The following is an 18415-nucleotide window of genomic DNA, read 5'->3' as shown; positions in this document are numbered from 1 at the left end:
TGTGGAAATTTATCTGCTCAGTGAATCCGTCATATCAAGGCCACACATAATGGTGTATTTTGCTGCATCTCTCCCATTCTGAACTGCCTGGGAGAGCACAACTCGGGCCTCCTCCGGGACTTGTGGCAGCACTTGCGCAACCGTCTCCCAAAGGGAGTGGGAGAAACGGCGTAATAAGCATGCAATATTCACCGACTGCAATGCCAGGCTGGAGGAAAAAAACATCTTACCAAATGAATCCACCCTCTTGGATTCCCTATCTGGAGGGGTGGAAGGGAACGCACCCTGGGATGTGGAGGCCTGCACCACCAAACATTTGGGTGTGGGGTGTTGGCTGAGGAACTTTGGGTCGCCCGGAGCTGGACGATGGAAGAGTGCAATTGTCCTATTCACAGGAGCCCCTGTGCTAGGCTTGGACCATGTGCCTAGAAGGACATCAGTTAGTGCTTCATTAAAGGGCAAAAGGGGTTCAGAGGTCTAAGCCCCAGGTTGAAGCACCTCGGTCAAGAGATTAGTGCTGACTTGCACGGAAGGCAGCACTATTCCGAGGACCTTGGCTGCCCTTTTAACCACCATAGCATAAGATGCTGCTTCCTCCGTAGCCACAGTTGGCGGAGAGAGCATGCCAGTATCTGGAGACGTGTCCAGTCCACTGGCTCCCCCAAGATCCCCATACCAGTCCAACTGCTCTGCAGAGTCATTGTGGTGTCCTAAAGGGTCCATTGACCCCACCCATTACTCTCCCGAGCCTAACACATCTTCAAAGTGTTCAGGTGACAACATAGAACCCCTGTGTTCACTCAGCGCCGGAATCGGCATTGAGCGACGTTGTTTCGACTCTGTGTTGTCGGGGATAAGGATGGGGCAGGCACCACTGGTGGTCACCGCGGCACAGACTATGGGTCCAACACCGAAGGAGGTCGCCATGGCACGACCGGCATCGACACGAATCCGGGATCTGATCCCAGAGGCCCGGCCGGAGCAGAGGGTGTGGAACCTGATGGGGCCACTTCCGACCCTGCGGGGCCCGAGGGCTCACCAGAGGGGTTGACCCATTCAAATACACGGCTTGTAAAATTCTCTAATTTGAGTAGGGGGTGGTCCGGCTCCCGGAAAGGGAGGGACGTGCAAAGTCGACCTTTGCTCTGGCTCCGCAGAGTGTCCCGAAGATCTCGAGTGGGACGAAGAGGACTTTGGGCTCCAGGAGCAGTCGCGCAACCTCCTCTTCTTCGATCGGGACTGGGACCACTGTGGAGTCTCGCTGGATGGTGTCGCGTACCGGGCCGCAAGGAGCTTCATAGCATGCTCACATAAGGCTTTCGAAGCCAAAGCCCGACAGTCCGAGCACGACTTCGAATCGTGGTTGTGCTAGAGAAACCAGAGACAGACAAGGTGGGGGGTCGGTAACAGACATCACGCGGTGGCAGGCACCGGACGGCTTCATCTAAAACATCCTCGCACACGAAATTAGAAAAAAATCTGAATTCCCTTGGATGAAGCTAACAGAATCCATTCTTGCCAAGATGTTTCTCTTAACACTAGAAGAGCCACAAAGGAATAGGAATGGGAAGAAATGTTCTGACACCCTGGTGCAGGCACACGCATTTGGTGACAATGAGTCAACTTGGCGCAAGGGTCAGAAGACTCTACACTGTGCTACTGAAAAGGTCGTGGAATGGTTGGGGAATAAAACAAATTAATTAAAAATGGGCAGGTCTCCAAGCTGTTTTTGGTTCACACAGGTATATAATCAGTTTATCCTGTAACATACAGTCCGGACCTGGATTGTCACCTGCTAGCAGTGGGCATCTAGCAACCCTAAGCGCATTTGTAGGGTGGTTAGTTTTTATAGTAGAGCTTTAAACTAGGGAGGGTATGTCGATAGTATGTTTCAGAAATCTCCCTCACGCATTATATACCTTAACACTATTTCCTTCTGCTAAGTTCTGCCAACCTTTCTTTTATTTCAGTAAGTTGAGCAGTATTAAGTATTTTTATTTGACGAAATATTGGGTACATAGTAATAATATGATTTACACTGTGTGTCATATAAATAAATAATAACAGTAAATAGTGAATGTCTGCAGGCCTATTTGAGTAGGGAGTGATAGCTGCGAGATATTATATGCAAGGGTCCATTTGTATTCCCCAATAAGCTGGATGTGTTATGTTAAAACCTAATCTAGAGAGATCCGTAATGGGTAAGATGAGGTTCAAGATCCCTTTGTTGTTCAATGGATGCCTAAGGAGTTTTTGTCTGGTTAGACAGGCACCCCTGGGTTTGTTTCTGATAAACCCAGGGATGCCTAGGTTAGATTCTTCAGGAATTAGGTCCTCACGTTCAGCAATAGGTAAAGGTTCAATATGAATCTGGGGATCCAAAACTCATAATATTTCCTAAAGATTCCAGAATTCGGTCCAAAGCCAAAATTGGTTAGGTCAGAATGGTATCATGAGCATTACGGCAAAAGTTTTCATTTTCAAAAATTTTGTGAGAACTGTGAATCAATGGAGTTGGCAAAAGGCATAGAGTGAATTAGCATTATCAATCCCGATGGAAATGATCTTCCAACTTTCTCCTATATAGGAGAAGCAAAAGCATGAATGTCAACCATCACAAGCAAGTTGATTTGAGGTAATCTCAACTGTTAAAGACTAACTTGAGAAGCACCCATATCATCCGATATTTGGAAGAGAATGGTTAAAATTGTCTGATGTTGATCATTTGGATATTTTGTTTCCTCTCCAGATGAAAAGGCAGGAATGACCAATGCCGGAATGGTTACTTGATGTAGGGAGTGGCTTTGCTCCTGCCTGCTTGCTCAAATACAACAGAGTTGCTATATTGTTAATGAGGACTGCAATAACTTGTCTCTATAGAAGAGGAAGAAAATTTAATTTCAAGCAATTTATGTGCAGCTTCATTTGGGTGGGTATAACAATTTGCGGGCTTTTAGTTTCTGGCAGTGAGACATACAAAGTCCACAATTTCGACAGGAACGATAGTTGTCAGGAGAGGTAGCTGGATTCTGGGGGCAGAAGTGTGTGCAGTTTTCTTTAAAGAGTGGAGTCCTCAACCTTTTTCCTAGAATAAGGCAGTGTTGGTGCAGTCCTGGCAGATACAGAAACCGTGTTCCAAATCTTGCGTACACAGAAGAAGAAGGCCTGCTGCCCAGTTTTCTTCTTTTTTTCATACATTTTAGTCTCCATTCTGATGGTGCCCTGGATGCAAGTGTGCCAATAACCACCAGAGGTGATGACCTTGTCTGCAAGGTAAACAGGGGTACTGGTTATCATGGCTTTGTGAATGATGCAACTACATATGAAGATGGTGCGAGCTGGCAAGAGGAACCAATGGAGTTCTATCAGGATCGATGTGATGGGATCATGTTTCTTTGGGCCCTGGCGGAGATGTGCTACAGTGTGTAAAATGCCCTTAAAGGGAGCCAATGTGAAGTCTGGGAGGCCATGGAGAAGGGTGTTACCGCCATCCAAATGAAAAGCACTAGGGCCTCACTAGTTTTGATGTCCTTTTCTGGAAGAAACATTTTCACTTTCTTTAGAACAGAGAGCTGGTACCAGGCTTTTTCCTACGGGTGAGATGGGTTTCCATGGTTTAGTGCGTTGGCGTTTGGTGAAAATTGAGGTTTGAAGCCGTCAAGGTTCATGAACAGACACTGAACTTCTGGTGAGGTGCAGGCAGCCTCCACTTCCAATCCGCAAGCTATACATCCAATATCAGTAGCTACATGTTGTTTGCTCCTGGGATAGGCCGTGTAAGGATTTGAACTAAATTAGTATCTTTCGCAGCTTTCGACACTGTGTCCCACGCCAAACTCATTGAAAGATTACATGACACATGCATCCAAGGCCCAGCCATCAAATGGATATGCTCCTTCCTCACAAGGAGAACTCAGCGAGTCAGACTCTCCTCCCTACACATTCGAGTGCAAGGACCTGATCTGCCGAGTCCGCTTTCCCCCCCCCCCCCCACACCCTCCCAAGATTCATCCCTCAGGCCCACCCTGTTCAACATCTACATTACACCACTCGCAGACAACATCAAATCCCACAGCATCACAATTATCTCTTACGCCAATGACACCTAGCACATCCTATCCATGTCAGACAAATCCCCCACAACCAGGTCCAACTTCACTGAATGCATGATCCATGTAGTCGAATGGATAAAAACCAACTGCCTGAAACTCAACACTGATAAGACAGAAATGCTGACCTTCAGAAACAAAAGCTCCCCATGGGAAGACTCCTGGTGTCCATCAGAGCTTGGTCCAAACCCATCACCCTCCAACCATGCACAAATGCTGGGAATCATATTAGATGACTAACCCAACATGGTTGCTCAGGTGAAAGCAGTTCGCTTCGCCTGTTCTCACATGCTACACATCCTTAAAAAAATCTTCAGATGGATTCCCAAGAACACCAGACGCATCATCACTCAAGCCCTAATCACCAGAAGACTTGACTATTGCAATGCACGCTATGCCGGAATCCCCAATCACCTCCTCAACCGCCTTCAGCCCATCCACACCACCACTGCCAGACTTGTCCTAGACTTCCCCTGGCGCACCCATATCACACCAGCGATCTCCACAGGCTGCCAATTCAAACTCCTCTTTCATGCATAAAAGACTCTGCACAACATTGGACCAGCATTCCTCAACTCCCGCCTCCACTTCCACCAGACAGACAGACACACACACAGCGCACACACACAGGAATAGCCTTCTCGTACCTCCCACCCAAAACATGGAACAACCTTCCTCTATACCCAACCGCCTCCTCCTCGCTTATGGAATTCAATAAGAAACTGAAGACTTGGCTCTTCAACGAACCTTCACACCTGCTTTATCACCCGGATACCCCTCAGGTGATTTGTGGTGCTTTACAAATTCACATAACACATCTAAATGTACAATGCTGCACTGTGGTTCATGTGATTAGGACTGGTTATACAGAAAGGCAATACTGGCAACTGTTTGTGGTGCCAACATCAGGAGGTACCACACTGCTTCTACAAGCAAGAATGTGAAACTATTATCATAGGGGGAAGAAAAAATCCTTACACCATCCCAATATTTAATTTTTAAAAAAGGAGGGCATTCACAACGTGTTTAACAGAGTCTGGGCATGCCTTTCAGAAAGTTGAAATTGAACTTGAAGGTTATAATTGGTGCATGTCAACAGTGCTGCCCCCTAGTTTCCAATAAATCTGGATATACATGTACAACCTTACAAATGGTACAAAGTCATTATTTTTAATTGCACTGAAAAAATATGTAAAAGGCAAGCTGCCACCTCTCAGAGGTGGAAAGCAGCTAGTACATAAATGTTCTTTCTTGAGCATGTGAATTCCAACCAGGCAAGATAAAAGCAGCCTATAAAAGTGATGTAGACAGTGGCAGGCGGAGCCCATTAAAAAGCACTTTCAAGTCATCCAAGCGTAATTTTATAACCCATAATCTTTTCACATATGATGGTAAACAAAGGACTTAAAAGTCTGCGACTGTCCAGATACTCAGCACTTTAATGACTCTGGCACAGTATAAAATGCTTAACATGTGTAAACTATTCTGGAAAGACAGACAATGACTTGGGTCATATTTCTAAACAAAATATATAATGTTAACACAATTCTAATGGTTGTAATTGGCACATAATTTGGTTGATTCAACTCAAGAGTTGGAGGATTTACAATATCTTTTAACAAGTATTCAAAGTTTATAAAGTTCAAAACCCTTTTTCGGAGTGTGGTATAATTTACTAACAACTCTATTTCTTAGTGTCAAATGCATCAACCCGATCATGGGCATACCATTGGTAATTAGGTCTTTTGCTGTGAGCCATGAATGATCATCTTTTATTGCGATTTGGAGCAGACCGCTTTCTGATTCCAAAACGCAATATTAAAAGAGAACGTGATATATTTCCAAATATGTGGAACCCCTACTGGAAGCAACAAATGGCGAACTCCAGTAAAGGTAAGACCCCACCCAATCACAGTAAGAAAACACACACAGTTATGGAAACCCAATCCATTGAGTCACTACTTGTGAAGAAATGGCCACAAGTGGTAAATTAATTGGTACTGGTGAAATCTGTCTGTCTAGGAATATAGTTGTCTAACGTATCTATGCGTACCCTGCCATCGCCATTTTACATAGGCCTTTCTAAAGCATCTCACCTTGAGGTTAGACTGGATTTGAATCATGGCACTGGAAGCATGATTTTTGAAAATTGTTATAGGTGTAGAAGCCTTTCTCCCATTTAGATACAATGCTTGCTATGGTTTTCTGTGTTTCTAATGATCTGCATACGTGACGAACTCTAATTTTCATCATTTGAGAAGTGAAATTGTAGGTCATTCCACCCTAATTTAAAAGTGAGCGTAGTTTTCTGTAAACGTGAGTGCAGTCTTGGCCCAGGGAGAGCCTCTATTTCACGACTATCTGGGGGACCATTTCCCAATCTTTTTTTTTTTTTTTTTTTTTTTTTAAAAGTTTTTATTGAGCAATAATTCGGTTACAAGTACGCCATTTCCCAATCTTGATGATCAATGCTTCTCAGTAACTACATTTTGCAGACTCAACCTAGATGCAGATTACATACATTTTCTCTGACATGTCTTTGCCCTGCCTGATTACATGAGAAAAAGATGCTAAAATGAGTCTTTAGCATGCAATTTACCCTCCCCTCCCAGTTGGTACTAAGGGCATCATTAGGATGGCGGGAGGACAAAGTCCATCCCGACTTGAAGAGGGACCGCCCGCCATAAGGGCGGGGGACCCGTGGGGGCAATTAGGATGCACCCGCCACAGTGGCGGGCGCATCCCGCATATTGAACATTGCGGTGGGCAGTGCTGAAAGCACCGCCCGCCGCAATGCTTAAAATGCATGTTGCACATTCCAATGCACAACGTGACAGACACCGCACGGTGCCTGCCATGTTGTCTATTGAAATGCAGAGGGGTACCATAGGTACCGCCCATGTGCACCCCCCACCCCCAGAGTCCCTGGGGGCCCGCAACGGGCCCCCGCAAGCAATTCCCGCATGCCTTTCCGTGGCGGCAATGCCGCCACGGAAAGGCATGTTTCCGCGCCCATAGTAATATGGCTGGCGGTGTCTCTGACACCGCCACTATATTAAACTCTTTGCCGCCCGGTCGACTTGTTGACCGGGCGGAAAAGCGGCGCCGCGGTCCCCCCCGCCATAGTAATATGGCAGGGGGAATGGGTGGCGGGCGGGAACGGATCGCCACCGCCATGCGGGCGGTGGCGATCCGCCCGTGATCCTAATGGGCCTCTAAATGTGTGTTACCATTTCACCACAGTATATTCCTCTGAATACTCTGTCCTTTCCAATGTTGCTCTGGAACACATCACAGCAAGAAGAAAGGGTAAGCAAAGAGGATAATAGCAGGTATCAGGGACTTTTTCACTAGATTGACAGCAGTGAGGCAGGTTCTAATCCAGAAGCTACATCCGTGAGACTTGCAGCAAAAATAGAGAGATGGAGGAAATGTGGTCAAGCAAAAAACAGGATGCCATTGCATGAAAATCAAGGAGGGGCGTGAAAGCGGCAGCACAGTTAATGACGCCCCTGCAAGAAAGGAGAACATTACAGAGGCAGAAGGGGAAGGTAGGTGCCGTGACGGAACTACGGTATTTCAAAATCCAGAAGAAAACAGTGGTTGGTGAAATGCACTGTTAGCAGAAATAGCTACTGGTGGTATGTAGAAGTGATGTTATCCCTGCTTGGAAAATTGAGTAAGGAAGATCAACATCTCCTCTGTGTTGAGCACAAACATCAGCCTGAGCACTGCATTATGAATATTCTGCTGCTGCTACTGACAAGCCATTAAAGATGGTCTCAGGGGTAGACTGTACCCCCAGAACAGCAACGATCACTTGAACCAATGTTTAAACAACTAAGCTCTTCACATCAGGGCAGACTTTTTAGCTGTCCATACAGCCAGCAACATTACTAAACATACCCAATCTTCAGTGGATGTTTCAGGATCACACCCTTTGAAAGAATGTGGCTGACTGTGCTTGCAGGAAGCCCTCATTCTGGTTCTAGAGCGCATTCGGTACTACTTTCACGTATGGATTTAGCTTAAGAGAGTACTAAGTGGGGAAAAAATAAGGTTGGTAGAAATGTCTCTAAACTCTAAAGGAGATGAAAACATTAAATCAAACGGACACGCAGGATCTATAGTAAATGAGATGGGAAGAATTTTCTAAAAGATTCTGCAGTAGGTGTTCCTTTAGTCTTCTACATGCCTAACAAGCTACTTATCTTCAGTAACGCTTGACCTGGTAGAGACTATCTTGCCGAAGATTCCTTATCTTAAAACATTCACCAGGCAGCAGACTGGATCCAGAAAATCGTGAGCAGTACCTCTCCACACCAGTAGGTGGTCCCAAACGACTCTGAATCAGTCGCACTGGATAGTACATGCACGGTGCCTATATAGGTGCCACCCCAACGTGCCTACCTCAGGTTTTTATGTGACTATTTTCACGTCAGAAGCAGAGCCATGCCAAGGTGTTGTGAACAGTGTGCCAGAACTAAGGGCCAACAGGACCTCTGTAGGTGAAGTTCAGGTCGCAGATTGGGGAGGATGGGAAGATTGTTAAGGAATCTACAACTAGACACTCTCAATACCAGATAAGGCATAACTGAAGGTGAATAACTTGTTCATCAGAGAGAGACGTGTATCCGCCAACTCCTTACTAAACCAATCCCTCTCCGGAGGTGGGTTTGAAAACTGACTCAAACCAAAAAGTCCTGGAAGAGCGAATGGGCAAAATGCCCGTCTCAGGGGAGCCGACTGTCAAGGCAGTAGTGTTTAGTAAATGTGTGCAGAGAAGCCCACGAAGCAGCCTCACTGATGTCCAGTACAGGATCTACATGAGCTAACTCAGTGGTCGCATTTTTGGGTCTGGTGAATGACCCCGCAAGCCCTCAGGGGTTGCTTCTTGGTTAGTGTGTTAATGCAGAATACTATCCATCTGGAGATGGTCGGCTTCTGCACTGCTTTCTCTTTTTTGGACTGGTGAACACCACAAAGAGCTGATTGTCTTCCTGGTGTTCTTTGGTGCGATCGATATAGAGTGACAATGCTCTTTTTGGGTAAAGACGGAGTCTCTCTTCCGGTGGAGGATCGAAAAAGGTCAGCAGCACGATGCTTTGGTAAGTCAAAATGGAAAGGTGTCATCACCTTTGGTAAGGCAGAGGCACAGGTGCAGAGAACAAGTTGATCTGGGAAGAAGCTGGTGTGTGGACATTGAACAGACCGATTGTAACTCACTGACCGGCCTAGCCGATTCGATGACCACCAAGAAAACTGTCTCGAGTGTCTGGCAGTGGAGAGGGCAACTATGCATGGGTTTGAAAGGAGAACATGTCAGGTAAGTCAAAAACAAATTAAGGTCCCATTGGTGCAAAACAAAAGACTTTGGTGGGAACATGTGTTGAAGGCCTTTTAGAAATCTTGTCAAGGGTGACTTGAACAGAGAGGGTTGATTCATCAACCCCAAGAAAACCTACATGACTGACAGATACCCCCTTTACTGTGCCCTGAGCAAGTCCTTCTGGGGCGAAGGACAAAACGAACACTATCACATCGGACAAAGATGCAGATGGATTATCAATATTGTAGTAAGTTCCTTCTTAGGCCCACTGTGGTTCTCCCTTATTTTAGCCAAACTGCACATTTTAGGACACATTTGCTTTGCACACCACACGCAACACATTTATTTTAGTACCACAAAATTATTTTAGAAATAGGCTGCACATGGTAGTATTCAGTTCGTCTTCTTGGAATTTAGTCTGAACATGTCTTAGAAGGTCGAACAACATTGTGCTATGTTTTTGTGTGCTCAGTTAGTAACAATAGCCTAACATTTAGAGACAACATGGGCACAGCTGCTGTTTTCCAACACAGCACTTCTTATTGTATACATGGAGACGTACCCTTTGAAAAACAGAGAGGAGGATTCATGCAGAGGGGAAAGGTCTTGGAACGGGCACATCAGCCTTGCGTAAACTGGGGTTTACTCCTACAATGATGCGGACCAACTAAGTACAATACCAGATATGGGGTTTGGTGCTAACCCCAGAGATCAATAATATAGTTCTGGCCCCACGTAGTGAGGGTAAGCTTAGACAGACTTATCAGTCACCATGATAGGGCTTTTCATTGTATACAGTTTGCTTGTAATGCTGAATACTTTGCTTAGCTGTATATGGTTTCTAATCGCAGCAGAACTGCTCCATAATAGACAGTGGTAGTTTAAATAAATATTGGAAACTTTCCTAGTGTCATGAAGATCATGAACACCGTCCACTCCAGATCCCTGGAAGACCCCTGCCCACACCACATCTTCAACAAAGCCAGCAGCAACATCGCACCCCATCTCCGGAAAACCATCAACATCTCCTTCGAGACAGCGACCTTCCCGGAGAGCTGGAAGCATGCAGAGATCAACGCCTTACTCAAGAAACCCAAGGCGGACCCCAAGGACCTCAAGAACTTCCGACCCATCTCCCTGCTCCCGTTAACGGTGAAGATCATCGAAAAGGCCATCAACAAACAACTGACCAGCTTCCTCGAGGAGAACAGCATCCTGGACCCGTCCCAGTCCGGGTTCCACAGCAACCACAGCACCGAAACTGCCCTCATTGCCGCCACCGATGACATCAGGACCCTGCTAGACAACGGAGAAACCGCGGCCCTGATCCTCCTGGACCTGTCAGCCGCCTTCAACATGGTCTGCCACCGCACACTACGAACACGCCTCTACGACACCGGAATCCAAGAGAAGACCCTGGACTGGACCTCCTCCTTCCTCTCCAGCAGAACACAGAGAGTCTGCCTCCCCGCCTTCCGCTCCGAAACCACAGAGATAATTTGCGGCGTACCCCAAGACTCATCCCTCAGCCCAACGTTGTTCAACGTCTACATGGCACCACTCGCCCACATCGCACGACGGCACAACCTCAACATCATCTCCTACGCCGACACCCAGCTGATCCTCTCCCTCACCAAGGACCTCCACACCGCCAAAACCAACCTCCACGAATGAATGAAGGCCGTCGCTGACTGGATGAGGAACAGCCGACTGAAGCTGAACTCGGACAAGACGGAGGTCCTCATCCTCTGATCCACCCCCTCGGCCTGGGACAACTCCTGGTGGCCGACTGCACTAGGAACACCCCCAACACACACGACCACGCACGCAACCTAGGGGTCATCCTCGACTCTACCCTCTCCATGACGAAGCAGGTCAACGCCGTCTCTTCCTCCTGCTTCAACGCCCTCCGCATGCTTTGCAGGATCTTCAAGTGGATCCCCACCAAAACAAGAAGGACGGTCACCCGGGCCCTCGTCAGCAGTAGACTGGACTACGGAAACGCACTATGCAGGAGCCCCGGCCAAACTCCTGTAATGGCTTCAACGCATCCAGAACACCTCCGCACGCCTGATCCGCGACATCCCTCGCCGCAGCCACATCACACCCCACCTGAGACCTACACTGGCTCCCTGTCAACAGAGGATAACCTTCAAACTCCTCACCCACGCACACAAGGCCCTCCACAACATTGCACCAACGTACCTCAACAGCCGACTTAGCCTCTACACCCCCACCCGCCAGCTCCGCTCCGCAGACCGCGCCCTCGTCTACCACATCCGAAGAGTGACCGGCAGCGGCAGATCATTCTCCCACCTCGCCGCCAAGACATGGAACACCCTCCCCATCGGCCTGCGGCAGGCGGCAGACCGAAGACCTTCAGAAGACTTCTCAAGACATGGCTCTTCGAACAGTAGCAGCTCCCCCTCCCCCCCCCCCCCAGCACCTTGAGACCCTCACGGGTATGTAGTGTGCTTTACAAATGAAATGATTGATTGATTGATTGATTGAGTGTCTTTTTTGTTTATTATTGACATGCATGAATGAGAACGAAAGGTGATGATCTGTTTGCACGGTTCCCTTGGGGACTAGAGAGTTGTATTCTAGATTGCCAAAAGATTGGGAAAGAACGCGACTGGTAGCCTATACAATAGCCACAAAAGGGGCAAAAAGAAAAGGGCAGCAGACATGGAGCCATGGGGAGCCCCAACAGCAGTTGGCAGGTGTCTCTGCTCTTGTTAAAGCAGTCAACAACCAAATCAGCCTCGTCATCGAACTAGTGAGTGCTGTCAAAGGGCATGTCCACATGGGATGCCTGGACATCCCCTGCTAAGTCAGTTGATCTCAGCCACGTATGGTGGTAAAGCGCCACTGATGAAGCAATGGCCCTGCCCAGGGAGTCTGCTGTGTCAAGCCCACATCTGCTGATGAACTTAGCTGCATCCCTGCTGGCTGCAATAGCCTTGGTCCTGATGGTTGGGGCTCCTCAGAGACCATGGGCAGCACCTGCGCAACTGAGTCCCACACTGTGTAGCTATATCGGTCCAAGAGCCATGCGGTATTCACGCGTGGCAGTGCAAGGCTGGTGGAAGAGAAAATCCTTTCCCCAAAAGCATTCAGTCTTTGGATTCCCCTATACGGTGAGTGGTAGAGAACACCCCGGGATTAACCTTGAGGCCTGCACCACCAGGCTCCACAGGGGACGGGTGGGAGCAGGGCCTAGACTAGTGAAGTTGTTCCTGCACCTCGTCCGATGACTTGGACCAAAGATGCTAAGTCAAAGACTGCTTCAATTTCTTGGTCTCCTTTTTCTTGTGAGACTTAACCAGCGAGAACTTCAACTTGGACGATGACCGACAGGAATGCCTCCCAAGAGCGAGCCTGGGAACTTCTGCGAGAGCGGTACCTGGAGCAATGCAGAGCCATCTGTTTTTGAGAGGCCAGGAGCTTCATTGCCTGCTCACGGATGGCTTTGGAGTTCATTGTACGACAGTCTGAGTGGGCATGGAGTCATGGTACGGCTCCAGGAATCACAAGCAAACCAGGAAGGGGTCTGTCACAGACATTTGCTATTGACAGGTTCCACAGGGTTTAAAACACAAGTTTCTTAGGGGACATCTCCAAATCACACTAAGGGCAAAAAGGTCAACATAATGTCAAAAATTTGTTAAAAATTGACCGAGGTAGTTCTTCTGGATCCGCACTGATGGCGCAGAAATAAAGGAACTGAGGTCACCAAGTTCAAGTGGCAACTCTATAGCCACCTAGCACATTACATTCGGTCCAGTTGACGCTGGTGTGAAGCCATTCGGCACCACCTCCCAGCATGCAGAGGCCCTGTTCAAGGTTTTCAGGATCCAGTACGACAACTGGCACATAATCGGAGGTAAGTAATCTGCAGCTAGAAATCTCTATCAGATATGACTGTGCTTAGAACTTTAAGTGGGAAAGAAAGCATATCACCTACCAAGAAAACACATGAGCACTACATGGAGCCAGAAAGCTGATCTTATAATACGAATATATCAAAATAAAATGCACTTATTGCAAAAACTGGTAAAGCAGATAAGCACACATCAAATTGTCAATCGCTGTAGTTCTGGAAAGCAGGATGGAATTATCATTTACAATAAGGCACAGGTATCTTAGGGAGCATAAGTTGTGGCTCTGGCTTGAACTGGAACACCCCAATGTGACTTCAAAGGTAGGGAGGATTTCCGCACATACTCAAGGGTAGCCATCATAAAATAAGGCATCATTCAAGGAACATAACTGCACATGTTGCACAGAGGTCCACTGCTGTCCACAGAGTTGCTGGTGACCCACATACACCCATTCGAAGATGTCCTGCCATCTGTGACTGGCAGTTGGCAGCCACTTTAAGCATCCCTCTCACGTCACCCTTCTTGGTCTCCTCTTCACCCTCCAGAAAAGTGAAATGTTTGAATGAGATCACCAGCCCTGAAAAAAGTCCTCGCCTCCATAAAATGTTTGTTCTCCACTCAGCTCAATGGACACACTCTCCAAACCAATTCTCTCTCTACTTTGAAACTCGAGGTATGCTGAGCCTAGAAGTACTTAAAGTGGCAACACCACAACACTAGTCCTTCACCACGCTCATTCTCACTTAAATGGTGCTTGCACTATGGAGATGATGATATATCCAACATTTCTAGGGGCACATTAAAACTACCAGTAACATCGAGCACGTCGAGCACAACGCTCATCAGCTCAGTTTCCAGCAGTAACTTGATTTGATTCTGACAAACCTAGTTTGTAGGCAACTTATGCTAAACATGTGCAAAGGAAAACTTGTTCCCAAACCAGAAAAAGTTGTGGCATAACGTGGAAAATTGACATTAATATGCAAAATAAATGATACTGCAATGAAGAATGCCAAAAAATATATAAATAAAATGATGAATGAAATGCTTGCATTAATCTCTTACCCCAAGCGATTGGCAGTGGTTAGACTTATTGCAAGCATTCTTCCGATCACCTTTTGCTGATACTGCACCACCATCTTGTTAATATATATCAGCAAACAACATCCTCATTTGTCTTGTATAAAGTATTCTCTTCATCTCTAATAAAATAGTCATATAAAAGGCCAAACTGTAGACACTGCTAATACTTTACATTTCAGAAGAGAAAGATAAAAATGTAATACTTACGTAATTATGTTCCTATGTGGGAATTTGAACTGTAGTGTTTCAGTAATGCACTTCACTGAACTTATAACGTTTCCCTTCACATGACACTGTTAGTGTGGTGTATAAATTAAATTTTTTCACCTTCAAGGGATTAACTTCTTTACTGTTTATGTGACGATAGGGAGTATCTGCCACAGGAGGAAACAAAGTGTTTGAGTGCCATGCTCCGGCACAAATTAAACATTGATCTAGGAGGGACATAACGGTTCCTTCTCTGTCACTGTACTGACACCAATACCGACTGGGCCAAAGAAAGGATAAGTCACTTTCATGGACAGCTTGGGAAGAGATGGGGCCAGATGACAAAGCATTTTGATTATTACTATTTCATGTCCTTGGTGGCAAGTTAAGGCAGTGCTTGCTCCAAACATCTTTTACCACCATATTATGGAGTATTCTGGAGGAGGTAAGTGATAAAAAGTTTGTGCACATTCGCTGTGTGGAATTGTGTTGAAGTAGTGGTGCATTCTGCTGTTTTATATGCTGGATTTCAATGTGATTTTGTAGTACTACAGATGTTGTATTACATTTCGACTATTTTGTTGTGATGTGCAATGTTATGCTCTGTGTTGTTATGCTTGGTACTGTGTTATGTTCTGTTGTTTACTTTAGATGTGCGATGCGGCCATGTCTTGATTTAGAGATCCCAGCACTCACTCTACGGGATACACCCTACTGCCTTCCAATGTGGCACATCTCTCTGCTGCAGTGGAACTTACAACTGGCACAAAGACTCAGTATGCTGGGAGGATAGAAGGCACACACCTATCACTCTGATACTTATAAGGACTTTCTAGAACTTTTGCAACTCTTTGGTAGACAAAGACTAAGAAATAAACAAGTGGCTTTCAATGATATGTAATGTTTTGAAAAAAGGGGGTATGAAATAAAACCCACCTGACTGTGGTAGATCGAGTGAGGGTTCTAAGAGTGAGGTATGAATGGCAGGTGTGGAATGGGAGTGTTGCATGTGAGATGCTCCAGAGTGTGAGAGTTGGTGCCAAATGTGTAGAAGAGAGATGTTTTGATTTATTTAAGCTTGCACTCCGCATTAGAAGTCCTTCTGAAAGTACCAGTCTGTGACCCCCCCCCCCCTTCTTTCTGTAGGGCTGAAGAGATGTACTTTGCTAACTTTATCATATGTCTACTGTCCTAGTGGGATGAAGGGATATCTTTCTGATGTTCCACTATTTACTGGACTGAGGGCAGCCTTGACTTTGTTGCCCAAAACGACTGTAGATCACAAATCCCCATGCACTGCACTCTAAGGAACCTGTGCACTAATTTGTTCAGTCCTGATCCTGGTACAAGCACCCACTGCTGCTGAAGGACACGCTCCACTAGCAGCCCAAGTAACACTCATGAGATGCCATCGTTACCCACCCGGAAAATAGAGACAATACCATCAACCCAGCCACTAAGAGGATATCAGCTACGAGTACTCTTCTTGAACTGTTGACTGCGTTCAAAAGCACCGACTTCACAATGATGACATATGCTGGCTCAGCTCCTTTCTGAGCACACATAGCAATTAAGCTAGGTTACAATACACTGCATCACCTTAACATGTGATGGGGTTCAATACTATTACTGCACCTCTAATCTTAACGTGAAATTTCAATTTTACCCGGGGTTTCCAGTTCCCAGAATGATATTCATTACTTTCTGACATTCAATAGACACACAATCACATAAAGCACATTGGGCATGAACAACAGTGCTCAGGGTTGTACACAGCAGCCTTGTTATGAAACATCCTGAAAGTATAATTCAAGCTTCTGGCCACAGCCCTTAGTCATAGACACCATATCTGGATCTCTCCAACAGGAAAGCTAGACACTGTTGGCCATTCAAAGGAAATGAAAATACAATAACTGCTCCAGTGTGTAGTACCAAGCTGTCAAACAGTAGCTGGTCCCACTGGAAACAGCCAATGTGTACCAATCCAAGAAACTTAATTGGTGACACAGTACTGTTTTGTTGATTTAAAGAGAATCAGTGTGCTGGGACACTCGTTGAGTAGCTGTGTGCTATACAAAAAAAACAGTAATTCATTCATACATATTGCTCTGCCATAGTAACATACACATTCGATAATGTGGCTAGGAACAGCAAGTTTACATGATTTGATACCAACTTGTTATAATGTGCAGCTTTTCAAGTGAGTACAAAAAATGGCAATACGTTTAAACAATTCGAATTACACGTTTTGCCAGACACTACACAATTTTATACTAATGTCTCGGAACACTAAAAGGATTCTTATTTTGGATTTTAATTACATTTCTTCATCATACCTGCTGTGCAAGCGGAGATGTCAGCTTGCCCTTTTTGTCGTCCCGCACTGGAAAGAGAGATTTAAGCAGCTTTGGCATCTGAGGCACTAAGGACTTTACAGGAGTTAAGTAAGATGCAGCTAGACCACCAAGTCCTGTTAATATCATCCATTAAAAATAAAAATTAGAAAGCGGGATGGAGAAATGGAAGTGCACAAGGTGGAAAACAAAATCAATAGACTTATACAATGATATTTAGTGAAAGGACAATAATATGCAGCATAAAGGTGCAAAATACACGTGCATAGAAGAAACAGATTCGCAAAGTGGAAGATGAAACAATAAAAAGGTAATAGGAAGTAAAGAAGCAAAAAAGAAAAATGTGAAGTGGAATACAATTAAAAGTTAGTTACCGGATACAAATATTTTCTAGTGCAGGACTCTTTCTTAGACTTAAGTGTTCGTTTAGAATACTATGAATGGCCCCTGAAGAGTATATAAGTTACTTTGGGGCGGTTTTAGAAAAATCACATGGTGTGGGGGAGGGAGCGTCATGAGTTTTTGGGGGACATTTTAAAATTTTGTTTCTGAAAAAACAAAACAGGTTTAAAGTTTGAGGGCTGGTCCCATCATTTTGACCACCCATCAAACTGTTAATACATTGACAGAAACTGCAATGATTCTGTCTAAGTTGAGAGAGGTCTGTGAGGCATGCGGACATCTCTAAAATCTGAGTACCTTTAACTTAATAAGGGCGATGATGTATTTTACGCTGTCATCCTGATGGAATAAATACAGTACTCCAAGTATAAATCAGGTCCTTTATCTTGTAGACATTTACACAATTTGGAGCTGAATTTAATCAATAAACTTTAACAATCAAATATTTCAACCTTTTATGTTCTCTGAGGACAGTAAAATGCCCAATAGTAAGGCACCTTAACATCCTGCAAATACAACGAGGGTAGTGTAACTATTATTACAATGAAAAAAGTATTGCTTTCCGGCCAATGAAGCTATGAGGAAGGAAAACCGCTTTCACATAAAAAAAAAAAATGAAAATTTTGACGGCCACCCGAAAATCAGCTGAAATCAAAATAAACCTACATAACGTCTGTACAACTGTAGCATAGCTACGGGGCAAAACCAGATGCGTGACACAGACCAGACGTGCAGCTGCAACATTGCCTTGGGTGACTCGAGGCTTTGGAAAGACTTTGGGCTGGAAAGTGAGGTGATTAGATTCTGGTATTATGTACTGCCATTAACTATCTGCCACTAGATATTTTACATTTTCCACCATTCACAAGCAGGAAAGTGGCTTTACATCCGAATTTATCTGTCTTATGAATGTAACAAAGATTTCTCTTAGCATCCGATAAGCAATGACTCAACAACAGACAGAATGCTACAAATGCAACAAACTAATGTGAAAATCTGATAAAAAGCAGAGCAATAATCTTGCTTGGTGGACGCCTATGCACAGAT

The 18415-nt window shown here is 45.4% G+C and overlaps 1 protein-coding gene across 1 annotated transcript in view; it reads right to left on the bottom strand.

Annotated features, from left to right (window-relative positions):
- KIF13B (kinesin family member 13B) overlaps positions 1–18415 on the bottom strand; it is a 712974-nt gene that overhangs the window by 52475 nt on the left and 642084 nt on the right. Inside the window, exon 37 of the mRNA XM_085613040.1 lies at positions 16949–17082. Within this exon, the coding sequence (XP_085469166.1) occupies positions 16949–17082 (134 nt within the window). The remainder of the gene's footprint in view (positions 1–16948; positions 17083–18415) is intronic.

Source organism: Triturus cristatus, chromosome 6 (assembly GCF_964204655.1).
Source record: "Triturus cristatus chromosome 6, aTriCri1.1, whole genome shotgun sequence".
Lineage (NCBI taxonomy): Eukaryota > Metazoa > Chordata > Amphibia > Caudata > Salamandridae > Triturus > Triturus cristatus.
The sequence above is the reverse complement of the archived record's forward strand: the minus strand, read 5'-3'. Positions and strand labels throughout refer to the sequence as shown.